Below are 23838 nucleotides of genomic sequence, written 5' to 3' on the forward strand. Positions count from 1 at the left end.
GGTGGCCACAAACACCGGCTTGAGTTCACAACTTCACATGTGAGCTGCGTTCAGTTCCTGTGCGCTCCTGGCAAATGGGACGAATCAGGAAGTAGACCCGCTTCAAGGTGATGTACAAGTCAACGATGGCGTCGGAGAGGTCATCAAAGAGGGAGATGGAGCCGCTTGAGTTCATCCCTGCTCCTAGCAGATTCATGAAGAGACGCCGCTCTAGGGTCATGTATAGGTCTATGAGATCCATGGCGTTGGAGAGGTCACAACATTCAGCAATGACATGGGATGCCTTCTTTCGAAAGTAAAGCTATTTTTTTAGAATTGCATAGTACAACGCAGACACACATAATGCACGCACACTCACCCCTATAAACAAACGTACACAAATCCTACCTCTATGAGAGCACCTCCGAAGATTAGAGCCGGCAGGGTCCACTAATGACCGGTTGCAAACCTTTATCTGTTTCACCTTATTTACTAAGCACCGGGCCCACCTTAATGTTGTGATCGATCACCACTATGGCCATGTATGAATAGTGCTGCCTAGGTCAAGAAGCTACCATAGACACACACAAAATGTCGAGTAGCTAGCACCACCGTCCATGTCACCTTGGATACAGGTATAAGCTAATTTATTATAGGCAGTATTTTAGTCCCATATATATACACTATTTTTTGAGGAATATTTCACTAATGAAATTTCTGATGTGACTATATTTAGTCATGTATGGAGGTCTATATGGACTCCTTTTCTTTTATGGTGATGCTCCTCTTCCAATTTCTCTCATGAAATTCAATACCCTATAGCATTGCTTCTATTCAATTCAACTCCCACTAAATTTATATCTATCAAACTTCCAAATAAAAGACTTTCATTATTTCTCACTCTACAACTCCTTTTCTTACAGTATAAGGCCTTGTTTAGTTGCCAAAAAGTTTTAAGATTCTCCGTCATATCGAATCTTACGGTACATGCATGGAGTATTAAATATAGACGAAAATAAAAACTAATTACACAGTTTACCTATAATTGGCGAGACAAATCTTTTAAGCCTAGTTAGTCCATGATTGGACAATAGTTACCAAATACAAACGAAAGTGCTACAGTACCCAAAATCCAAACAATTTGCCAACTGAACAAGGCCTAAATCCCTACAGCAACGGTGGCATATAATCTAGTTACTAGTAGAAAGAAAACATAGTAGGCAGGAATTCATAAAGTCATTTCAGAATGACTTGTGAGAAGCCTAGCCACCCACGCGATGAGAAGCCTAGTGTCCGGTGGTGGATTCCTTTAAAAGGATGGAAGGGAGCATGTGGTGATGGGCAAGGCAGATGGCACACTCTACAAGCCTCCCCATCCACCCAGCCCAGTCAAACAAATTAGGTAGCAGCATCATCGTCCTATCGCAGCTCAAGCCCACCACAATCGACACCACAGTGCAACATGGCATGGATGGGGGCATGGCAATAGAGCCTCTAGCGTGGATGGTCGCCACTATGTGGGCTAGAGAATGGCGAAACTATGGTGAAGGACTCCTAGACCGGGCCTTCAACAGTGCTGCCGCTTTCAGGCGTGCACGTATCCCTCACTGAGCATGGTTGCATGTTGTACTCACTTGGCAAGCCACCCCACATCATAGTGCCTGACTCTCCCACTCTCCCTCCTTTCTCCCTTCTCCTAGTTCCTTCCTTGAAGCCCAGGCCAAGCCTGCCTCTCGCCTGACAAGGTTTTGACTTGGCTTGGCTCTGATCATTGGTCATGACACGAAGGGAATTCGGACATGGGCTCCAACTTGGCAGCGGTGGACCACGTGTGCGCCATGGCCATCGTGTCCGTTGAGGGCATCATTGAACTTTTCGTGCACTGTGACATATCCTACTTCGCACCGGCCATGCTCCATGTGTGTACACAACACATCACTACATCCTTACCTACTAGTGTCTTCTCCCTAGTTTCTTTCAGTTTCACCTTCATTCTTCCCTCCTCCGCTGGATGCCAAAAGAATTAATCTTTTTTTGTTATTTTCCCTTCCCCACTATGTTAGTATAGGGTGTGTTTGGTTTGGTGCCAAACCCCAGGTCTGGTTCCATGGAGCCAAGTTGGGTTTGTTTGTTTGGTTATAGGTGGATGTGCTGGTGCCAGTATTCAGGAGGCCACCCATATGCACCTGACCTGGCTATGAAAAATGTTAGGCTGGCAGCCATTTTTCTAGAGCCGGGCTTGGCCTAGCCGCACTGCCATCTGGTGGGCCCGATGCCTTAGGGTGGCCACCAAACTAAGTGTAAGTATCACCACCTAATAGGGTTTCCCTGGCTACTTTTCACTCAGCTCCCTCTATGCGGCTGCCCTCTTTCACTCTCGCTATCCCCCCTATCCACACGTTGTCCTCCCGTTGTTGGCGATGAGCTGCACTGGCATTACTAGTAATCTAGGAAGGCCACTGGTATGCGGCCTCATTGCCATTTCCTTCATCTTCTCTTCTTTTTTGTTTCTTCTTATACACTTTCAAAACTGTTTTGGTTCAGATCCATTGATTTTTCCTCTGAGCTTTAGGGTTTGGTCGATGATGGACATAGATCTTGGTGGCGCACCACTTGTCAATGCAGCTAATCCTTTGATTTTCTTAGGGTTTAATTCATACTGCTACAATGTCGTCACCATTGATACCCCCATTTCTTGTTTAGCCTCAAGTGTTTTGGTTTGGATCCATCAATTTTTCCACATATCTTTTGGGTTTGGTCGATGATTGATTTAGATGCCGGTGGCTCACCAATTGCTGTCAGCGCTGGTCCTTTGATTTGCCTAGGGCATGCCTCATACTGCTGCAATGTCGTAGGCTCCATCAGGACAACTTGAAGCTTTACAACACCGAGAGACAAAACTAGTTGACCTATACAGTCAGCACAACCACACAACCCCAATTTGGTACTTACACATTTCTATTCTATGGCCATAGTATAGCCTCACATGTCCTTTTTTTGTGCTTGTACAGAACAAATAATGTTTACTGGGGATTTCCATTGCCACCGTGCATTAATTCTATGCCTATATACAATTGTGGACAATATACTAGAGGCTGTGCCTGAGTATGGTAACTGTTCATCCTCTATACAGGAAATAGTCCATCCACTAGTGTCTGGCACACATTCTGCATACACGATAAAACTGAAGTAACCTTGATGTTTCATTGAAGTGGTTCGGTGAAAGGGAAAAAGTGACTTGATATTTTATCTTGCACAAGATTCAGTGAAGCCCTTCCTCTATCCTATACAGATAATAAATCGCTTAACAAAGTGAAATTTATGCAATCAAACTGTTTTCCAACTACAACACTCCTCTCTACCTTAAAGATTTCTCATATACTTGCTCATATCACTAATTACAGTAAAATCTGCTCAGTTTTAATTAGTAACCCAGATATCCTTTCTCATAAGCTTATCCAAACGATGGAACGTTTTCCCCTTTGCCACTGGTCCATGGCTGACTAGTACCATGCCTTTGCAATCGATGTTTTGGGTTGGGAACAGAGCTAACAGAACTGGGCATTCCATCCTATTGAGAACACTCCTGAGTTCAAGGTCTCATAGTTTCCTCTTTTATCCATATCAACAGATGTTATACCTTTAGGCACACCTGGGATGTATCCAGACTGTGTTCCACAGTTCTCAGACCAATTGGCAATGTCCTGCTGCAGCATTGAACCGAGCACCTACTCTAGGATGAGAGCACAAAGGTCTGTGCAAGTTTCGCTGGACCTGACGCCAAAACATGTCTTATAGTGACATTGGAACCTTTTCAATTTGGTGGCATCCATATGATGTGCTGGGTGACATATTGTATTGTTCGTGCTGTACGTAATGTGAACCAAGAGTTTATTTTGATGTTGCATCTAGTGCATGTTAGCACTTTGATAGTTTTGTGAAGCCTCACACTGTTGATGGATCCACCAGTCGTGAAAGATGTGTTGCAGCCATAGGTTTTCTTTGGAAAACACTAGACTGTCCAACGATCCCTCGATCGTGTAGTCTACCGAAACCAAATGATTTGTTTGCAACACTTCTACCAGTCTCCATAGTTAATGGTGTGCTTGTAACACTTCTACCATCCTCCGTAGTTAATGATGTGTTTACAACACTTGTACCATCCTCCGACATTAATGATGTGCTTGCAACAATTCTACCAACGTCCATAGTTAATGCTATGCTTGGAACAATTTTTGGCTGAATGTGGCTAACTGTTTCCTTCATGTAGTGGTCTAAGGTCACAATAACTATATGTGAGCTACATAGTTACTAGAAGCTTCATAAACATGAATAGGGGTTGGACCAACTTCTTGATGTCGGTTTCCAAACTGAAAACCATATGTTGATGCTGGTGAGTTCCTTGAAGTTTCCTTGACAGAATCCCACATTACCTTATTTCCCCCTTATTGCTCAAGCCAGCTCTAATCGGACTCAATATTTGGGAGACCCGGGAAGAAAAGGCCTTAGCAGGCCAACAGGGCTGTTGGGGCGATCAGGGAATATGGCTAGTACGAGATATTGGGCCATCAAAAGAGAGGCCCAATATCTTGTAAGGCTCTGAGAGAGCCCCAGCCCGTCTGATGGCTCGACAATTAGTTCCGCTTCGCCTGGCCCCTAAGGGCGCTGAACTGGCCTAGTTTAGAGGAAGGGACGACGAGACCCACATCTCCCTTAGTAAAAAGGGTGTGGGACCTATCTCACTACTCCTGTGAGCTCCCACTCTGCCTCGCCTGACCCTCCAAAAGGATTTCCCGCTTCACCCGATGGCTAGGGATGAGAGTTAGGGTCAAACAATAAATGCCTCGGTGTGCGGGACCTAGATCGTCAACCATCCTCCATGTGGAGGGCCTGTACCACGATGTCGTTGCCATATGGGAGTTAGCATGTCCTAACGTCAACTGAGGCTGTGTCAGTTCGCTTCATGGGGCGCTCGCCCACAACAGTGCACGACAGGCTAGCACTATGCCATTACGACCGCTTACGACGTTAATCCGAGAGCCGCTAGACATAACACAGGACATGCCATGCAGCGCGGTGGCATGGATGCAATAAATAGGTAGACAACAGACCACTTTTGCCACTATGACAATAGCACGGTGACATGAGGGGCCACCCCCAACCTTGACTACTGAGCCATTAGGTCCGAGTTGTAGAGAAGGAGTGGTGTAAGGGGCTCCTTCCACTGAATGCCCTACTTTTTGTCTTTCTTCTTTTCTCTACCCTTCTTCTTCCTTCAACATGTACTCTAAAGTTGTCCCCTTGAGTTATAAAAGGGGGGCCTTGGCATCCTTATAGGACACACTCACCAAACTCCATAGTTCAATAGCAAACACACACCCACACGTGCACACACCATAGAGACTTGGGAGCCCTCTCCCTCTCGCGCCGTTTTGTAACCCCTACTATGAACAAAATACAGAGCAGGTAGCACGAGCACCATGACTAGACTAGGGACCTTCTGCCCGAACTAGTATAAACTTCTTGTGTTCACATTAGCTTACAATTCAAGCCTAAACGCGCAATCATCAAAATTCACTAGCCGGTGGTTTAGAACATGGACAAGCAATATGATGATGTTGTGCAATACTAGTGAGGTACATGCAATGGTTACTTCTTTGTCCATTAAGAAATAATGTTATTCCTAGACACGATCTAAAATGTCAGGGACACATAGCTTTAGAGGGTACAAAATGGTTGACCTTGTAATGGGTATTGCATGTACATGAAATGAATTTTGCATTTGTAATTCGGGAAGGTGACCAATGAGAAGCTTGGTGCTTCATGCTCTGTGACACTATGATAACTATGTGTAAGTAAGTCCTGTGGATTCACACTGGGTACCTATGTGCTAGATGATGCATGACCCTGTAAGGACTTCTGCTTACATTCTATTGCTGAAGATTTCTATAAATTAGTGCAAGCTCTGTTGAGTATCAATTGGACTGTCCTTGGCAGCAATCTCCAAACAATCAGTTGGTGTCTGCAACCAACTGTCTCTCATGCTGACTTCTGGCAAGAAGTTCAAAAATGTCCATGGGGACGACATCTTCCACATTATGTTTCTCATGCATCTTCGGCTTTTTCTTCTTCTTATTCTTGGGTTTATATTGGTATACAGGCCACCCCATTCTAGATCTTCTGTTTACCAAGAAAAGCCTATGATGATGAATAAAAGTGAAAAATTCATAATATCTAGTTATCTAGAGCAACAAGAAAAAGTTTAATGTGTTTTTCCATTGTTTGCACCAATGTAAAATAATATATCATACTGGATTATAAAGAAAGTGTATGTCATTTGGGATTCATGGCCTTGCTCACTTGCTATCCCAAACTAGCTATTTGTGTGTATGATACTGGAGTTTCTATGCCAAGCTGTACAAAGGTCCCTAATTTGGATTGTTTGCAGTGTTCTCATCATGGGAAATTAAAGTTGACAGTACCTTTCTCTTTAGCAAAATCATTGATTTTCCATTTCAGAACCCCCGTTTCAAGTTTCTTGATTCATTTTGTAACAGTTCATCCATAGTCTGTATATTTTGTTCCAAGTTGTGATTCCATTGGTTTTCATTCTCATGCTTGGCATTTGTAGTAGATATCACCTTTTCCTAGCCGGGATCCCAACACAACAAGCAACTGTATCTGGATTATAGTTTAAAACAACATAAGAATCAAGAATCTTCTTTCATGGGTCCTTTTTATGCTCTAATTTTCTTATTATGAGTCTTTTTCAACTAGTTCATTAGAGAAGATCAACCATCAACCATACTCCTCTGTGATTCACAATTTTCTTGACAATTCTTGATTGTGTTTCACCCACATTCTAATCACTAACAAGAGTGTCATTATCATTTCTTACCTCAAATAGTAATTTGCTTTTATCAGCCTTGCTGAGATCAATAATGTTTGCACGGTCAACTCCAACAGCATCTATAGAAACGCCTACCTCGTCAGAGCCTATGAGTTCCAATAACTTTCTCATCTTTTTTGGCTTTCTCTGACAAAATCTAAAATGTTAAATATCACCCAAATTAGTGGAATTGTTAGTTTTCTTCTACCAATAGATCCAATATTTCTTTTCAAAGATGCTCGACATGGAACTTGGTTGCTTGTTGATTTACAAACATTAGGCTCATTGCAGTCATCATTCGGGAAAATCTTGATTTGTTCTATTATTATCTTCATTTGGCACCACTAATGTTTTGGACTGTCAATATTTTGTGTGCTATTTTCTTCTATGCTTGATATCATTGTTAGAATGTGATCTCAGCCAACATATTAGAAATAATTTTTAGATCCACCAAATAATGCCTATTTTGTTGTATAAGCCTTTGTCGTCATCCATGTCATCCCAAAGCTTTCTAGAGTTAAACCCCTGGAACCGCAGTTCATATAAATAATGGTGTGATGCCCCAAGTGTTTCACCCTGATGTTTTTCCAACGGAACACTCGAGCCCATCAATTAGGAACTAGAGGTCTTTTAGAAGGCTATCTACACACATCTTTACTGGTATTGCAAGATCTACATTGACTCACCAATTTAGAGAATCAAGCCCTAATCTAGTGAAGGCTAAGATGTACTTCGTCTACGTCAACTCTTGAATCTACGGAGGCACTAAGATGTCATCTGCAAACTCATGTTATTCACGAAGATCTTATTTCTGCACAGAATTATGTAGTGGTCATGTTAGTCTAAGTTAGCATCCTATTAGTCTATGATTTATTTCAACCATCATTCGAGGAACATCAACAGGTAAATAACTGACATCCATGGAGACATCATTCAGGATATTTATCAATACATCAATATTATTGGGAGAGCTCCACAAATCTAAGGATATACGGTCATATTAGCTTATACTAATTAGGAATTCACTAAGCTTGGCCATACCTATTTTGTCACTAGAACACTTAATTCAATGAATGTGTCTGGAACAATTTCTTCAGCCAATGTGGTCGGAACATTCACTGTAGTAACTGCTTTGTTGCCATAACGAGAACTGCATTTTTAACCGCATTTTTTGGCACAATTTGAAAAGGTTGATTTATCATTCCCTTGAGATGATTGTCTTGGCAAAGACAACGGTCTTTGGGAATCAAAATTATTAGGCAAAGTTTGAACTATTGAAATAGATCAACCATCATTATTTCCACCCTCAAGAACAGGAAGTTTAGGTTGAGAGAGATCAAACACGTGTTTGGGCATAGACAGTTTCACTCATGGATCTCATTTTGTAAGTGTCTGATACATAAAGAAAGAAACATTTACACCATAAAGAAACAAACAAACTTAAAGTTCTCCAAATCCCTTTTTCTTAGGTTGATGAGCAAAATAACTACAATAGAACCAAGTGTGGAAGTGAATTTCGCTTGGAGGTTGACTATCATCCTACTTTAGTTCAGGCTAGAGTTCTTCTAGCTCCCACTGTAATCCTTTCTTCCATGTGTCATGATGTTTTGTTTTGTTTTGTTTTGTTTATGTTTGGTTCTATGGTAATGAGTGGTGTTGCAATGTAATTGTTCGAAAAGGAAAACATCAAAATGTAATTTGAGAAAGTACTAGTTTTGTGAAATACTTTTTTCTATAGCAAGGCTTAACATTGTTATTTTTTGTTTTTGAAGATATTTTAGTCAAAGTCACTAAAAGGATTTCTCAAATCTTACCATTGGTCTACATTGTGCTGTGTTGACCTGTAATGGCAAGTCTTACACATGGACATATTTTGATTGTTTTACTTTAAATATATCTTAGTTCTGGTTTGCGTATACTTGAATATTGTTGTAGCATTAGCATGGGCATTATACTAGTTTTGTAAATGTGTGATACATAATGAAACAAATATCTACAACATATGTCCATTTTGACTTGTGATGGGTTTAGGGAACAATTGCTAGTGCTGGAGGAAGTACTTCTTGTGATGGGTTTGAGATTGTTGAAGTATAAGTGAATTTCCATTCTCTCTCCCAATAGCTTAAGATTGAGTTGACCTTGAGTTGACCTAGTTAGTGCATGCAACTCAATATGGTATCAAGGGTACATATGGTTGTTAGTGTGTATGTAGATGATCTATTGATAACTGTGTCTAGACCGAGCGACATCGGGAACTTCAGGCACGAGCTGATAGTTTTATTGCATAATCGGTCATGGTTTGCTCACTAACAACTTCCACATGGAGGTGAAGTAGGGGAAGAGTTCCATCACCCTTAGCCAGAGCATGTACCCATAGAAGCTACCAATGCAGGATAGCAAAGTGCAAGGCATGCTAGAGGAGAGGATCAAGTTGTCAATGGTAACCACCGTAGCAAAGGTCAATGTGACACGCTATTGGAGAATTGTTAGCAAGCTATGCTATCTGACTCACACATAGCCAGACCTTAGGTTCACTGATCGCTATAGACTACACATGAGTCATTTCATGGAAGAGCCACGGGAAGATCATATAGCTATAATCAAGAACCAGCTATGCTACAACATCATTTTTACAAGTGTTGTAGTCCGCTAAAGCAGATCGAGTTTAGCGACATGGCAGGAGACATTCACCCGAGGCAGAGCACCTCAGTTATGCTCTTCTTGCTGAGATCAAGTCTCGTCTCCCAACAATCATTGAAGCACAGTGTGGTCGCACTCCACTTGCGAAACAGAGTATATTGTTGCAGCAACGACAATTTGCCAGCTGTGTCAGCTTCTTTTTGAGCTCAAGAAGCAAGAGCTTGCTGAACCGGCACTAATGGTGGAGAACAAGCCCGCCATCTCCATGAGCCATTGACCAAAAATCCAGTTCTCCATGGCAGCAGCACATCCACACACGTTACAACTTTATCCATGATTGCACCGATGGATGACAAATTGTCCTCAAGTTCATCGACTCGAGGTAGTAGCTCGCGGAGATCTTCACCATGCCACTTAGACTCATTTGATTCCAGGAGCTTCAGGCTAGAATCAGCATGATCGATATCATATCAAGGAGTAGCAGCTTGAGTAGGGAAAGAATTATTAGATAATCTACTGCTCCATCTCCCTTGCATCATCACATCATAGGAACATGTGTACAGTGATTGTTCCCTCCATTTTCCTGTCTATAGGATAGAAGTAGTGGAAGTATGGTGTAGTAGGTAGAATAGTACTTGTAGTAGGCAGCATGGTCCAAGCAGTGAGTAGCACCGCAGCATGGCCTGTGAGGCATCGACATGCTATAGCCAAACAAGTTCAGAAGCTGCTCATCTGCTTGTGTGTTCTCTATTGTCCTTTTCTTCAACCTCCAGCTCATGTGTGTGTGTGTGTGGTGTGTGTGTGTGTGTGTGTGAGAGAGAGAGAGAGAGAGAGAGGTGAGTAACACAGATATATGTGATGTTGCTATAACCAACATGGAATAATGCCCATGCATTGTTTGTGCTTGCAGACAACAAAAGATCACATGTATAATATAAAGTCAAAAGTATTTTGTTTTTGAATTGGGTTGACCCCTTTTCCATTTATCAACAAAAAACATCCATTACACATCAACAAAACAATTAAACGAGGTAGGAAAAGTATGAGCAACGCTAGGTGCAGAACAAAAAACAAACAACAAAGCTAACACTATGAAGCCTGGCTAAAGGAGAGTAGCCTTAGCTCAGCTACCTTTCATAGTTTATAATAAATGTAGAATTGAAGAACTATGTACAGTGTATGAATAGATATGTATGACAAACCATGCTCTTTGCTTTCACTCATTAAAAAATGGTACACTACTAGGTGGAGATGCATACTACATGGCAATCAATGAGGAAATGCAGAAATCTGCCTATTATTTAAAAAGATTACCTTAGGGATAAATGGTCACACTCCAGCTCTGCTGGTCTGTCATTAGTTCCAGCAACTGTATATAGACGCTGCAGTTCCTCCACTTCTATAGTTCTACAAGCAAGAACAGATGTTTCCATTTGCTAGAAGTAGAGTGTGCAGCACACAAAAGTTTGTCTCATTAGTCTTGTGATCTTGGACCCAAATGAAACACCTCACGCGTCCGTGAAAAAACATAGGACTGCATGACTTGTCATACACATCCATCTTGGCTCGTTGAAGTATTGATTCATACAATATAAACGCTAAAATGAAAAATGAAAAAAGGTTATATATGGACAGTTTCCTTGTTGTCCATGACATGACTCACCTGTGTTGTTGTCGTTGTCGCCTCTTGGGATCTGGCTGGAGTGCAGAACAGCGAGGTACTCGTACTGCCTTTGCAGCGACGCGAGCCAGCGTTGCGCGCCGAAAGCATTACCGGAGCGGAGCAGTGGCCTGAACAATGTTGGCACCATGGTCTCGTCATACTCCGCATGGACAACCCTTGTGATCTGCAATGCAAGAGAGAATTTCAAGTTTGAATGTCTGAATTCTAAAATATAATTAGTGTTTATGGAGGGATTGTAGTAATAATACTCCTAAGCTGGAGTTGGACTGTACGTATACCTTGCAGTAGCCATTTCCCTTGCCCATGTCCTCAATGAGGCAGCCGGACAGCAGCAGCCTGCAGCCTGTTGTGTTGTTTGCAACGGCAGCGGCATCAGTGGTGCGGCTACCTGCTGGCGGTCCAAGGATGCCGTCGACAGACACGTCCACCACAGCCCACTGCCCCTCCGCCACCCGCTTGTTATACCTCAGAAAGTTGATTTTGCGGTTGAGCAGACGTGGCGACTGCACCCACAGCTTTGCGTTCATCTGCAAGTGCTCGATCAATCGGTGCTCCGATCCACAATGTCAGTTGAACGACCACGAAAATATAGATGTACGAAATGCACGAAATATTCATGGATGTGAACCGAACACACACCAGAGATATATAGAGAACACTAAAACAAAGAAGGTACAAGGAAAAAGAAACTAGGAGCTAGGCCCAATAGTATTACAAACATAACACACAACACCTTATCAAAAAGAAAATAATACACATCCGTCGTACATATTGATTCATACAATATAAAACACTAACATAACGGGCAAAATATCAAGTGCAATACATGAAAACCCCATTAAAACTATACTTACCAGTCTTCAAAAGAATTGAAACTATGCACACCAATAGTGCATATGTAGATGTGCATTGTCACAAAATTTGAGATTCAAAGCCCTTTACCAAATTTGTGTATGGAAATAACAAATTTCATTTGCATATGCACCAGATGACAAACAAATTTTATTTGCATATGCACTAGAGGAAAAAATTTATTCTCTAGTGCATATGCGTATGAAATTCGTTATTTTTATATGAATTTTTTAAAAACGAGTTTGAATATTAAATTTTGAGACAATGCACATATACAGATACACTATTAGAGTGCATAGTTTCAAATTTTTGAAAACTCATAGATATGATTTTGCAAACGGTTTTCATGATTGCACCAAAGATATGGTTTATATTGAATATTTTGGCAACATAACGATGCCATTGGGTCCCAGTTGTAGAGAAGGTGTGGTGTAAGGGGCTCCTTCCACTAAATGCCCTACTTTTTGTCTTTCTTCTTTTCTCTTCCCTTCTTCTTCCTTCAACATGTACTCTAAAGTTGTCCCCTTGAGTTATAAAAGGGGGGCCTTGGGACCCTTATAGGACACACTCACCAAACTCCATAGTTCGACAGCAAACACACACCCACACCTGCACACACCATAGAGACTTGGGAGCCCTCTTCCTCTCACGCCGTTTTGTGACCCCTACTATGAACAAAATACAGAGCCGGTAGCATGAGCACCATGACTAGACTAGGGACCTTCTGCCCGAACTAGTATAAACTTCTAAAGGAGAGTAGCCTTAGCTTAGCTACCTTTCATAGTTTATAATAAAGGTAGAATTGAAGAACTATGTACAGTGTATGAATAGATATGTACGATAAACCATGCTCTTTGCTTTCACCCATTAAAAAATGGTACACTACTAGGTAGAGATGCATACTACATGGCAATCAATGAGGAAATGCAGAAATCTACCTATTATTGAAAAAGATTACCTTAGGGATTTGGTCACACTCTAGCTCTGATGGTCTGTCATTAGTTCAGCAACTGTATATTGATGCTGCAGTTCCTCCACTTCTCTAGTTCTAAAAGCAAGAACAACTGTTTCCATTTGCAAGAAGTAGAGTGTGCAGCACACACAAGTTTGTCACATTAGTCTTGTGATCTTGGACCCAAACGAAACACCTCACGCGTCCCTGAAAAAACAAAGGACTGCATGACTTGTCTTACACATCCATGTTGGTTCGTCGAAGTATTGATTCATAAAATATAAAACACTAACATGAAAAATGAAATCAAAGGTTATATGGACAGTTTCCTTGTTGTCCATGACATGACTCACCTGTGTTGTTGTCGTTGTCGCCTCTTGGGACCTGGCTGGAGTGCAGAACAGCGAGGTACTCGTACTGCCTTTGCAGCGACGCGAGCCAGCGTTGCGCGCCGAAAGCATTACCGGAGCGGACCAGTGGCCTGAACAATGTTGGCACCATGGTCTCGTCATACTCCGCATGGACAACCCTTGTGATCTGCAATGCAAGAGAGAATTTCAAGTTTGAATGTCTGAATTCTAAAATATAATTAGTGTTTATGGAGGGATTGTAGTAATAATACTCCGAAGCTGGAGTTGGACTGTACGTATACCTTGCAGTAGCCATTTCCCTTGCCCATGTCCTCAATGAGGCAGCCGGACAGCAGCAGCCTGCAGCCTGTTGTGTTGTTTGCAACGGCAGCGGCATCAGTGGTGCGGCTACCTGCTGGCGGTCCAAGGATGCCGTCGACAGACACGTCCACCACAGCCCACTGCCCCTCCGCCACCCGCTTGTTATACCTCAGAAAGTTGATTTTGCGGTTGAGCAGACGTGGCGACTGCACCCACAGCTTTGCGTTCATCTGCAAGTGCTCGATCAATCGGTGCTCCGATCCATAATGTCAGTTGAACGACCAAGAAAACATAGATGTACGAAATGCACGAAATATTCATGGATGTGAACCGAACACACACCAGAGATATATAGAGAACACTAAAACAAAGAAGGTACAAGGAAAAAGAAACTAGGAGCTAGGCCCAATAGTATTACAAACATAACACACAACACCTTATCAAAAAGAAAATAATACACATCCGTCGTACATATTGATTCATACAATATAAAACACTAACATAACGGGCAAAATATTAAGTGCAATACATGAAAACCCCATTAAAACTATACTTACCGGTCTTCAAAAGAATTGAAACTATGCACACCAATAGTGCATATGTAGATGTGCATTGTCACAAAATTTGAGATTCAAAGCCCTTTACCAAATTTGTGTATGGAAATAACAAATTTCATTTGCATATGCACCAGATGACAAACAAATTTTATTTGCATATGCACTAGAGGACAAAATTTATCCTCTAGTGCATATGCGTATGAAATTCGTTATTTTTATATGAATTTTTTAAAAACGAGTTTGAATATTAAATTTTGAGACAATGCACATATACAGATACACTATTAGAGTGCATAGTTTCAAATTTTTGAAAACTCATAGATATGATTTTGCAAACGGTTTTCATGATTGCACCAAAGATATGGTTTATATTGAATATTTTGGCAACATAACGATGCCATTGGGTCCCAGTTGTAGAGAAGGTGTGGTGTAAGGGGCTCCTTCCACTAAATGCCCTACTTTTTGTCTTTCTTCTTTTCTCTGCCCTTCTTCTTCCTTCAACATGTACTCTAAAGTTGTCCCCTTGAGTTATAAAAGGGGGCCCTTGGGACCCTTATAGGACACACTCACCAAACTCCATAGTTCGACAGCAAACACACACCCACACCTGCACACACCATAGAGACTTGGGAGCCCTCTTCCTCTCACGCCGTTTTGTGACCCCTACTATGAACAAAATACAGAGCCGGTAGCATGAGCACCATGACTAGACTAGGGACCTCCTGCCCGAACTAGTATAAACTTCTAAAGGAGAGTAGCCTTAGCTTAGCTACCTTTCATAGTTTATAATAAAGGTAGAATTGAAGAACTATGTACAGTGTATGAATAGATATGTACGATAAACCATGCTCTTTGCTTCCACCCATTAAAAAATGGTACACTACTAGGTAGAGATGCATACTACATGGCAATCAATGAGGAAATGCAGAAATCTACCTATTATTGAAAAAGATTACCTTAGGGATTTGGTCACACTCTAGCTCTGCTGGTCTGTCATTAGTTCAGCAACTGTATATTGATGCTGCAGTTCCTCCACTTCTCTAGTTCTAAAAGCAAGAACAACTGTTTCCATTTGCAAGAAGTAGAGTGTGCAGCACACACAAGTTTGTCACATTAGTCTTGTGATCTTGGACCCAAACGAAACACCTCACGCGTCCCTGAAAAAACAAAGGACTGCATGACTTGTCTTACACATCCATGTTGGTTCGTCGAAGTATTGATTCATAAAATATAAAACACTAACATGAAAAATGAAATCAAAGGTTATATGGACAGTTTCCTTGTTGTCCATGACATGACTCACCTGTGTTGTTGTCGTTGTCGCCTCTTGGGACCTGGCTGGAGTGCAGAACAGCGAGGTACTCGTACTGCCTCTGCAGCGACGCGAGCCAGCGTTGCGCGCCGAAAGCATTACCGGAGCGGAGCAGTGGCCTGAACAATGTTGGCACCATGGTCTCGTCATACTCCGCATGGACAACCCTTGTGATCTGCAATGCAAGAGAGAATTTCAAGTTTGAATGTCTGAATTCTAAAATATAATTAGTGTTTATGGAGGGATTGTAGTAATAATACTCCTAAGCTGGAGTTGGACTGTACGTATACCTTGCAGTAGCCATTTCCCTTGCCCATGTCCTCAATGAGGCAGCCGGACAGCAGCAGCCTGCAGCCTGTTGTGTTGTTTGCAACGGCAGCGGCATCAGTGGTGCGGCTACCTGCTGGCGGTCCAAGGATGCCGTCGACAGACACGTCCACCACAGCCCACTGCCCCTCCGCCACCCGCTTGTTATACCTCAGAAAGTTGATTTTGCGGTTGAGCAGACGTGGCGACTGCACCCACAGCTTTGCGTTCATCTGCAAGTGCTCGATCAATCGGTGCTCCGATCCATAATGTCAGTTGAACGACCAAGAAAACATAGATGTACGAAATGCACGAAATATTCATGGATGTGAACCGAACACACACCAGAGATATATAGAGAACACTAAAACAAAGAAGGTACAAGGAAAAAGAAACTAGGAGCTAGGCCCAATAGTATTACAAACATAACACACAACACCTTATCAAAAAGAAAATAATACACATCCGTCGTACATATTGATTCATACAATATAAAACACTAACATAACGGGCAAAATATTAAGTGCAATACATGAAAACCCCATTAAAACTATACTTACCAGTCTTCAAAAGAATTGAAACTATGCACACCAATAGTGCATATGTAGATGTGCATTGTCACAAAATTTGAGATTCAAAGCCCTTTACCAAATTTGTGTATGGAAATAACAAATTTCATTTGCATATGCACCAGATGACAAACAAATTTTATTTGCATATGCACTAGAGGAAAAAATTTATTCTCTAGTGCATATGCGTATGAAATTCGTTATTTTTATATGAATTTTTTAAAAACGAGTTTGAATATTAAATTTTGAGACAATGCACATATACAGATACACTATTAGAGTGCATAGTTTCAAATTTTTGAAAACTCATAGATATGATTTTGCAAACGGTTTTCATGATTGCACCAAAGATATGGTTTATATTGAATATTTTGGCAACATAACGATGCCATTGGGTCCCAGTTGTAGAGAAGGTGTGGTGTAAGGGGCTCCTTCCACTAAATGCCCTACTTTTTGTCTTTCTTCTTTTCTCTTCCCTTCTTCTTCCTTCAACATGTACTCTAAAGTTGTCCCCTTGAGTTATAAAAGGGGGGCCTTGGGACCCTTATAGGACACACTCACCAAACTCCATAGTTCGACAGCAAACACACACCCACACCTGCACACACCATAGAGACTTGGGAGCCCTCTTCCTCTCACGCCGTTTTGTGACCCCTACTATGAACAAAATACAGAGCCGGTAGCATGAGCACCATGACTAGACTAGGGACCTCCTGCCCGAACTAGTATAAACTTCTAAAGGAGAGTAGCCTTAGCTTAGCTACCTTTCATAGTTTATAATAAAGGTAGAATTGAAGAACTATGTACAGTGTATGAATAGATATGTACGATAAACCATGCTCTTTGCTTCCACCCATTAAAAAATGGTACACTACTAGGTAGAGATGCATACTACATGGCAATCAATGAGGAAATGCAGAAATCTACCTATTATTGAAAAAGATTACCTTAGGGATTTGGTCACACTCTAGCTCTGCTGGTCTGTCATTAGTTCAGCAACTGTATATTGATGCTGCAGTTCCTCCACTTCTCTAGTTCTACAAGCAAGAACAGCTGTTCCCATTTGCAAGAAGTAGAGTGTGCAGCACACACAAGTTTGTCACATTAGTCTTGTGATCTTGGACCCAAACGAAACACCTCACGCGTCCCTGAAAAAACAAAGGACTGCATGACTTGTCTTACACATCCATGTTGGTTCGTCGAAGTATTGATTCATAAAATATAAAACACTAACATGAAAAATGAAATCAAAGGTTATATGGACAGTTTTCTTGTTGTCCATGACATGACTCACCTGTGTTGTTGTCGTTGTCGCCTCTTGGGACCTGGCTGGAGTGCAGAACAGCGAGGTACTCGTACTGCCTCTGCAGCGACGCGAGCCAGCGTTGCGCGCCGAAAGCATTACCGGAGCGGAGCAGTGGCCTGAACAATGTTGGCACCATGGTCTCGTCATACTCCGCATGGACAACCCTTGTGATCTGCAATGCAAGAGAGAATTTCAAGTTTGAATGTCTGAATTCTAAAATATAATTAGTGTTTATGGAGGGATTGTAGTAATAATACTCCTAAGCTGGAGTTGGACTGTACGTATACCTTGCAGTAGCCATTTCCCTTGCCCATGTCCTCAATGAGGCAGCCGGACAGCAGCAGCCTGCAGCCTGTTGTGTTGTTTGCAACGGCAGCGGCATCAGTGGTGCGGCTACCTGCTGGCGGTCCAAGGATGCCGTCGACAGACACGTCCACCACAGCCCACTGCCCCTCCGCCACCCGCTTGTTATACCTCAGAAAGTTGATTTTGCGGTTGAGCAGACGTGGCGACTGCACCCACAGCTTTGCGTTCATCTGCAAGTGCTCGATCAATCGGTGCTCCGATCCATAATGTCAGTTGAACGACCAAGAAAACATAGATGTACGAAATGCACGAAATATTCATGGATGTGAACCGAACACACACCAGAGATATATAGAGAACACTAAAACAAAGAAGGTACAAGGAAAAAGAAACTAGGAGCTAGGCCCAATAGTATTACAAACATAACACACAACACCTTATCAAAAAGAAAATAATACACATCCGTCGTACATATTGATTCATACAATATAAAACACTAACATAACGGGCAAAATATCAAGTGCAATACATGAAAACCCCATTAAAACTATACTTACCAGTCTTCAAAAGAATTGAAACTATGCACACCAATAGTGCATATGTAGATGTGCATTGTCACAAAATTTGAGATTCAAAGCCCTTTACCAAATTTGTGTATGGAAATAACAAATTTCATTTGCATATGCACCAGATGACAAACAAATTTTATTTGCATATGCACTAGAGGACAAAATTTATCCTCTAGTGCATATGCGTATGAAATTCGTTATTTTTATATGAATTTTTTAAAAACGAGTTTGAATATTAAATTTTGAGACAATGCACATATACAGATACACTATTAGAGTGCATAGTTTCAAATTTTTGAAAACTCATAGATATGATTTTGCAAACGGTTTTCATGATTGCACCAAAGATATGGTTTATATTGAATATTTTGGCAACATAACGATCCCATTGGGTCCCAGTTGTAGAGAAGGTGTGGTGTAAGGGGCTCCTTCCACTAAATGCCCTACTTTTTGTCTTTCTTCTTTCCTCTGGCCTTCTTCTTCCTTCAACATGTACTCTAAAGTTGTCCCCTTGAGTTATAAAAGGGGGCCCTTGGGACCCTTATAGGACACACTCACCAAACTCCATAGTTCGACAGCAAACACACACCCACACCTGCACACACCATAGAGACTTGGGAGCCCTCTTCCTCTCACACCGTTTTGTGACCCCTACTATGAACAAAATACAGAGCCGGTAGCATGAGCACCATGACTAGACTAGGGACCTCCTGCCCGAACTAGTATAAACTTCTAAAGGAGAGTAGCCTTAGCTTAGCTACCTTTCATAGTTTATAATAAAGGTAGAATTGAAGAACTATGTACAGTGTATGAATAGATATGTACGATAAACCATGCTCTTTGCTTTCACCTATTAAAAAATGGTACACTACTAGGTAGAGATGCATACTACATGGCAATCAATGAGGAAATGCAGAAATCTACCTATTATTGAAAAAGATTACCTTAGGGATTTGGTCACACTCTAGCTCTGCTGGTCTGTCATTAGTTCAGCAACTGTATATTGATGCTGCAGTTCCTCCACTTCTCTAGTTCTACAAGCAAGAACAGCTGTTTCCATTTGCAAGAAGTAGAGTGTGCAGCACACACAAGTTTGTCACATTAGTCTTGTGATCTTGGACCCAAACGAAACACCTCACGCGTCCCTGAAAAAACAAAGGACTGCATGACTTGTCTTACACATCCATGTTGGTTCGTCGAAGTATTGATTCATAAAATATAAAACACTAACATGAAAAATGAAATCAAAGGTTATATGGACAGTTTCCTTGTTGTCCATGACATGACTCACCTGTGTTGTTGTCGTTGTCGCCTCTTGGGACCTGGCTGGAGTGCAGAACAGCGAGGTACTCGTACTGCCTCTGCAACGACGCGAGCCAGCAGTGCGTGCCGAAAGTCTTACCGGAGCGGAGCAGTGGCCCGAACAATGTTGGCACCACGGTCTCGTCATACTCCGCGTGGACAACCCATGTGATCTGCAATGCAAGAGAGAATTTCAAGTTTGAAGGTCTAAATTCTAAAATATAATTACTGTTTATGGAGGGATTGTAGTAATAATACTCCTAAGCTGGAGTTGGACTGTACATATACCTTGCAGTAGCCATTTCCCTTGCCCATGTCCTCAATGAGGCAGCCGGACAGCAGCAGCCTACAGCCTGTTGTGTTGTTTGCAACGGCGGCGGCATCAATGGTGCGGCTACCTGCTAGCAGTCCAAGGATGCCGTCGACAGACACGTCCATCACAGCCCACTGCCCCTCCGCCACCCGCTTGTTATACCTCAGAAAGTTGATTTTGCGGTTGAGCAGACGTGGCGACTGCACCCACAGCTCTGCGTTCATCTGCAAGTGCTCCGATCCACAATGTCAGTTGAACGACCAAGAAAACATAGATGTACGAAATGCACGAAATATTCATGGATGTGAACCGAACACACACCAGAGATATATAGAGAACACTAAAACAAAGAAGGTACAAGGAAAAAGAAACTAGGAGCTAGGCCCAATAGTATTACAAACATAACACACAACACCTTATCAAAAAGAAAATAATACACATCCGTCGTACATATTGATTCATACAATATAAAACACTAACATAACGGGCAAAATATTAAGTGCAATACATGAAAACCCCATTAAAACTATACTTACCGGTCTTCAAAAGAATTGAAACTATGCACACCAATAGTGCATATGTAGATGTGCATTGTCACAAAATTTGAGATTCAAAGCCCTTTACCAAATTTGTGTATGGAAATAACAAATTTCATTTGCATATGCACCAGATGACAAACAAATTTTATTTGCATATGCACTAGAGGACAAAATTTATCCTCTAGTGCATATGCGTATGAAATTCGTTATTTTTATATGAATTTTTTAAAAACGAGTTTGAATATTAAATTTTGAGACAATGCACATATACAGATACACTATTAGAGTGCATAGTTTCAAATTTTTGAAAACTCATAGATATGATTTTGCAAACGGTTTTCATGATTGCACCAAAGATATGGTTTATATTGAATATTTTGGCAACATAACGATCCCATTGGGTCCCAGTTGTAGAGAAGGTGTGGTGTAAGGGGCTCCTTCCACTAAATGCCCTACTTTTTGTCTTTCTTCTTTCCTCTGCCCTTCTTCTTCCTTCAACATGTACTCTAAAGTTGTCCCCTTGAGTTATAAAAGGGGGCCTTGGGACCCTTATAGGACACACTCACCAAACTCCATAGTTCGACAGCAAACACACACCCACACCTGCACACACCATAGAGACTTGGGAGCCCTCTTCCTCTCACGCCGTTTTGTGACCCCTACTATGAACAAAATACAGAGCCGGTAGCATGAGCACCATGACTAGACTAGGGACCTTCTGCCCGAACTAGTATAAACTTCTAAAGGAGAGTAACCTTAGCTTAGCTACCTTTCATAGTTTATAATAAAGGTAGAATTGAAGAACTATGTACAGTGTATGAATAGATATGTACGATAAACCATGCTCTTTGCTTTCACCCATTAAAAAATGGTACACTACTAGGTAGAGATGCATACTACATGGCAATCAATGAGGAAATGCAGAAATCTACCTATTATTGAAAAAGATTACCTTAGGGATTTGGTCACACTCTAGCTCTGCTGGTCTGTCATTAGTTCAGCAACTGTATATTGATGCTGCAGTTCCTCCACTTCTCTAGTTCTACAAGCAAGAACAGCTGTTTCCATTTGCAAGAAGTAGAGTGTGCAGCACACACAAGTTTGTCACATTAGTCTTGTGATCTTGGACCCAAACGAAACACCTCACGCGTCCCTGAAAAAACAAAGGACTGCATGACTTGTCTTACACATCCATGTTGGTTCGTCGAAGTATTGATTCATAAAATATAAAACACTAACATGAAAAATGAAATCAAAGGTTATATGGACAGTTTTCTTGTTGTCCATGACATGACTCACCTGTGTTGTTGTCGTTGTCGCCTCTTGGGACCTGGCTGGAGTGCAGAACAGCGAGGTACTCGTACTGCCTCTGCAGCGACGCGAGCCAGCGTTGCGCGCCGAAAGCATTACCGGAGCGGAGCAGTGGCCTGAACAATGTTGGCACCATGGTCTCGTCATACTCCGCATGGACAACCCTTGTGATCTGCAATGCAAGAGAGAATTTCAAGTTTGAATGTCTGAATTCTAAAATATAATTAGTGTTTATGGAGGGATTGTAGTAATAATACTCCTAAGCTGGAGTTGGACTGTACGTATACCTTGCAGTAGCCATTTCCCTTGCCCATGTCCTCAATGAGGCAGCCGGACAGCAGCAGCCTGCAGCCTGTTGTGTTGTTTGCAACGGCAGCGGCATCAGTGGTGCGGCTACCTGCTGGCGGTCCAAGGATGCCGTCGACAGACACGTCCACCACAGCCCACTGCCCCTCCGCCACCCGCTTGTTATACCTCAGAAAGTTGATTTTGCGGTTGAGCAGACGTGGCGACTGCACCCACAGCTCTGCGTTCATCTGCAAGTGCTCGATCAATCGGTGCTCCGATCCACAATGTCAGTTGAACGACCAAGAAAACATAGATGTACGAAATGCACGAAATATTCATGGATGTGAACCGAACACACACCAGAGATATATAGAGAACACTAAAACAAAGAAGGTACAAGGAAAAAGAAACTAGGAGCTAGGCCCAATAGTATTACAAACATAACACACAACACCTTATCAAAAAGAAAATAATACACATCCGTCGTACATATTGATTCATACAATATAAAACACTAACATAACGGGCAAAATATCAAGTGCAATACATGAAAACCCCATTAAAACTATACTTACCGGTCTTCAAAAGAATTGAAACTATGCACACCAATAGTGCATATGTAGATGTGCATTGTCACAAAATTTGAGATTCAAAGCCCTTTACCAAATTTGTGTATGGAAATAACAAATTTCATTTGCATATGCACCAGATGACAAACAAATTTTATTTGCATATGCACTAGAGGACAAATTTTATCCTCTAGTGCATATGCGTATGAAATTCGTTATTTTTATATGAATTTTTTAAAAACGAGTTTGAATATTAAATTTTGAGACAATGCACATATACAGATACACTATTAGAGTGCATAGTTTCAAATTTTTGAAAACTCATAGATATGATTTTGCAAACGGTTTTCATGATTGCACCAAAGATATGGTTTATATTGAATATTTTGGCAACATAACGATCCCATTGGGTCCCAGTTGTAGAGAAGGTGTGGTGTAAGGGGCTCCTTCCACTAAATGCCCTACTTTTTGTCTTTCTTCTTTCCTCTGTCCTTCTTCTTCCTTCAACATGTACTCTAAAGTTGTCCCCTTGAGTTATAAAAGGGGGCCTTGGGACCCTTATAGGACACACTCACCAAACTCCATAGTTCGACAGCAAACACACACCCACACCTGCACACACCATAGAGACTTGGGAGCCCTCTTCCTCTCACGCCGTTTTGTGACCCCTACTATGAACAAAATACAGAGCCGGTAGCATGAGCACCATGACTAGACTAGGGACCTTCTGCCCGAACTAGTATAAACTTCTAAAGGAGAGTAACCTTAGCTTAGCTACCTTTCATAGTTTATAATAAAGGTAGAATTGAAGAACTATGTACAGTGTATGAATAGATATGTACGATAAACCATGCTCTTTGCTTTCACCCATTAAAAAATGGTACACTACTAGGTAGAGATGCATACTACATGGCAATCAATGAG

The 23838-nt window shown here is 41.7% G+C and overlaps 5 protein-coding genes across 5 annotated transcripts; all 5 read right to left on the reverse strand.

Moving 5' to 3' along the window:
• LOC8076809 (homeobox-leucine zipper protein ROC6) lies at nt 10667-11719 on the reverse strand. The gene is made up of 3 exons (XM_002450493.2): nt 11471-11719; nt 11172-11355; nt 10667-11106 (listed from the first exon to the last, which is right to left on the reverse strand). The coding sequence occupies exons 1-3, from the start codon at nt 11717-11719 to the stop codon at nt 10916-10918; spliced, it is 624 nt and encodes a 207-aa protein (XP_002450538.2). The 3' UTR covers nt 10667-10915.
• On the reverse strand, nt 12847-15267 carry LOC8057128 (homeobox-leucine zipper protein ROC6). The gene is made up of 4 exons (XM_002450494.2): nt 15181-15267; nt 13649-13897; nt 13350-13533; nt 12847-13203 (listed from the first exon to the last, which is right to left on the reverse strand). Exons 2-4 carry the CDS (start codon nt 13895-13897, stop codon nt 13160-13162), a joined length of 477 nt encoding a protein of 158 aa, XP_002450539.1. The 5' UTR covers nt 15181-15267; the 3' UTR covers nt 12847-13159.
• Nucleotides 15292-17445, reverse strand: LOC8057129 (homeobox-leucine zipper protein ROC6). The gene is made up of 4 exons (XM_002450495.2): nt 17359-17445; nt 15827-16075; nt 15528-15711; nt 15292-15381 (listed from the first exon to the last, which is right to left on the reverse strand). The coding sequence occupies exons 2-4, from the start codon at nt 16073-16075 to the stop codon at nt 15338-15340; spliced, it is 477 nt and encodes a 158-aa protein (XP_002450540.1). The 5' UTR covers nt 17359-17445; the 3' UTR covers nt 15292-15337.
• On the reverse strand, nt 17474-22025 carry LOC8057130 (homeobox-leucine zipper protein ROC6). The gene is made up of 7 exons (XM_002450496.2): nt 21699-22025; nt 20183-20431; nt 19884-20067; nt 19537-19737; nt 18005-18253; nt 17706-17889; nt 17474-17559 (listed from the first exon to the last, which is right to left on the reverse strand). Exons 5-7 carry the CDS (start codon nt 18251-18253, stop codon nt 17516-17518), a joined length of 477 nt encoding a protein of 158 aa, XP_002450541.1. The 5' UTR covers nt 19537-19737; nt 19884-20067; nt 20183-20431; nt 21699-22025; the 3' UTR covers nt 17474-17515.
• On the reverse strand, nt 21719-22593 carry LOC8057132 (homeobox-leucine zipper protein ROC6). The gene is made up of 3 exons (XM_021461962.1): nt 22345-22593; nt 22046-22229; nt 21719-21804 (listed from the first exon to the last, which is right to left on the reverse strand). Exons 1-3 carry the CDS (start codon nt 22591-22593, stop codon nt 21719-21721), a joined length of 519 nt encoding a protein of 172 aa, XP_021317637.1.

The sequence above is a fragment of the Sorghum bicolor genome, chromosome 5 (genome assembly GCF_000003195.3).
Source record: "Sorghum bicolor cultivar BTx623 chromosome 5, Sorghum_bicolor_NCBIv3, whole genome shotgun sequence".
NCBI lineage: Eukaryota > Viridiplantae > Streptophyta > Magnoliopsida > Poales > Poaceae > Sorghum > Sorghum bicolor.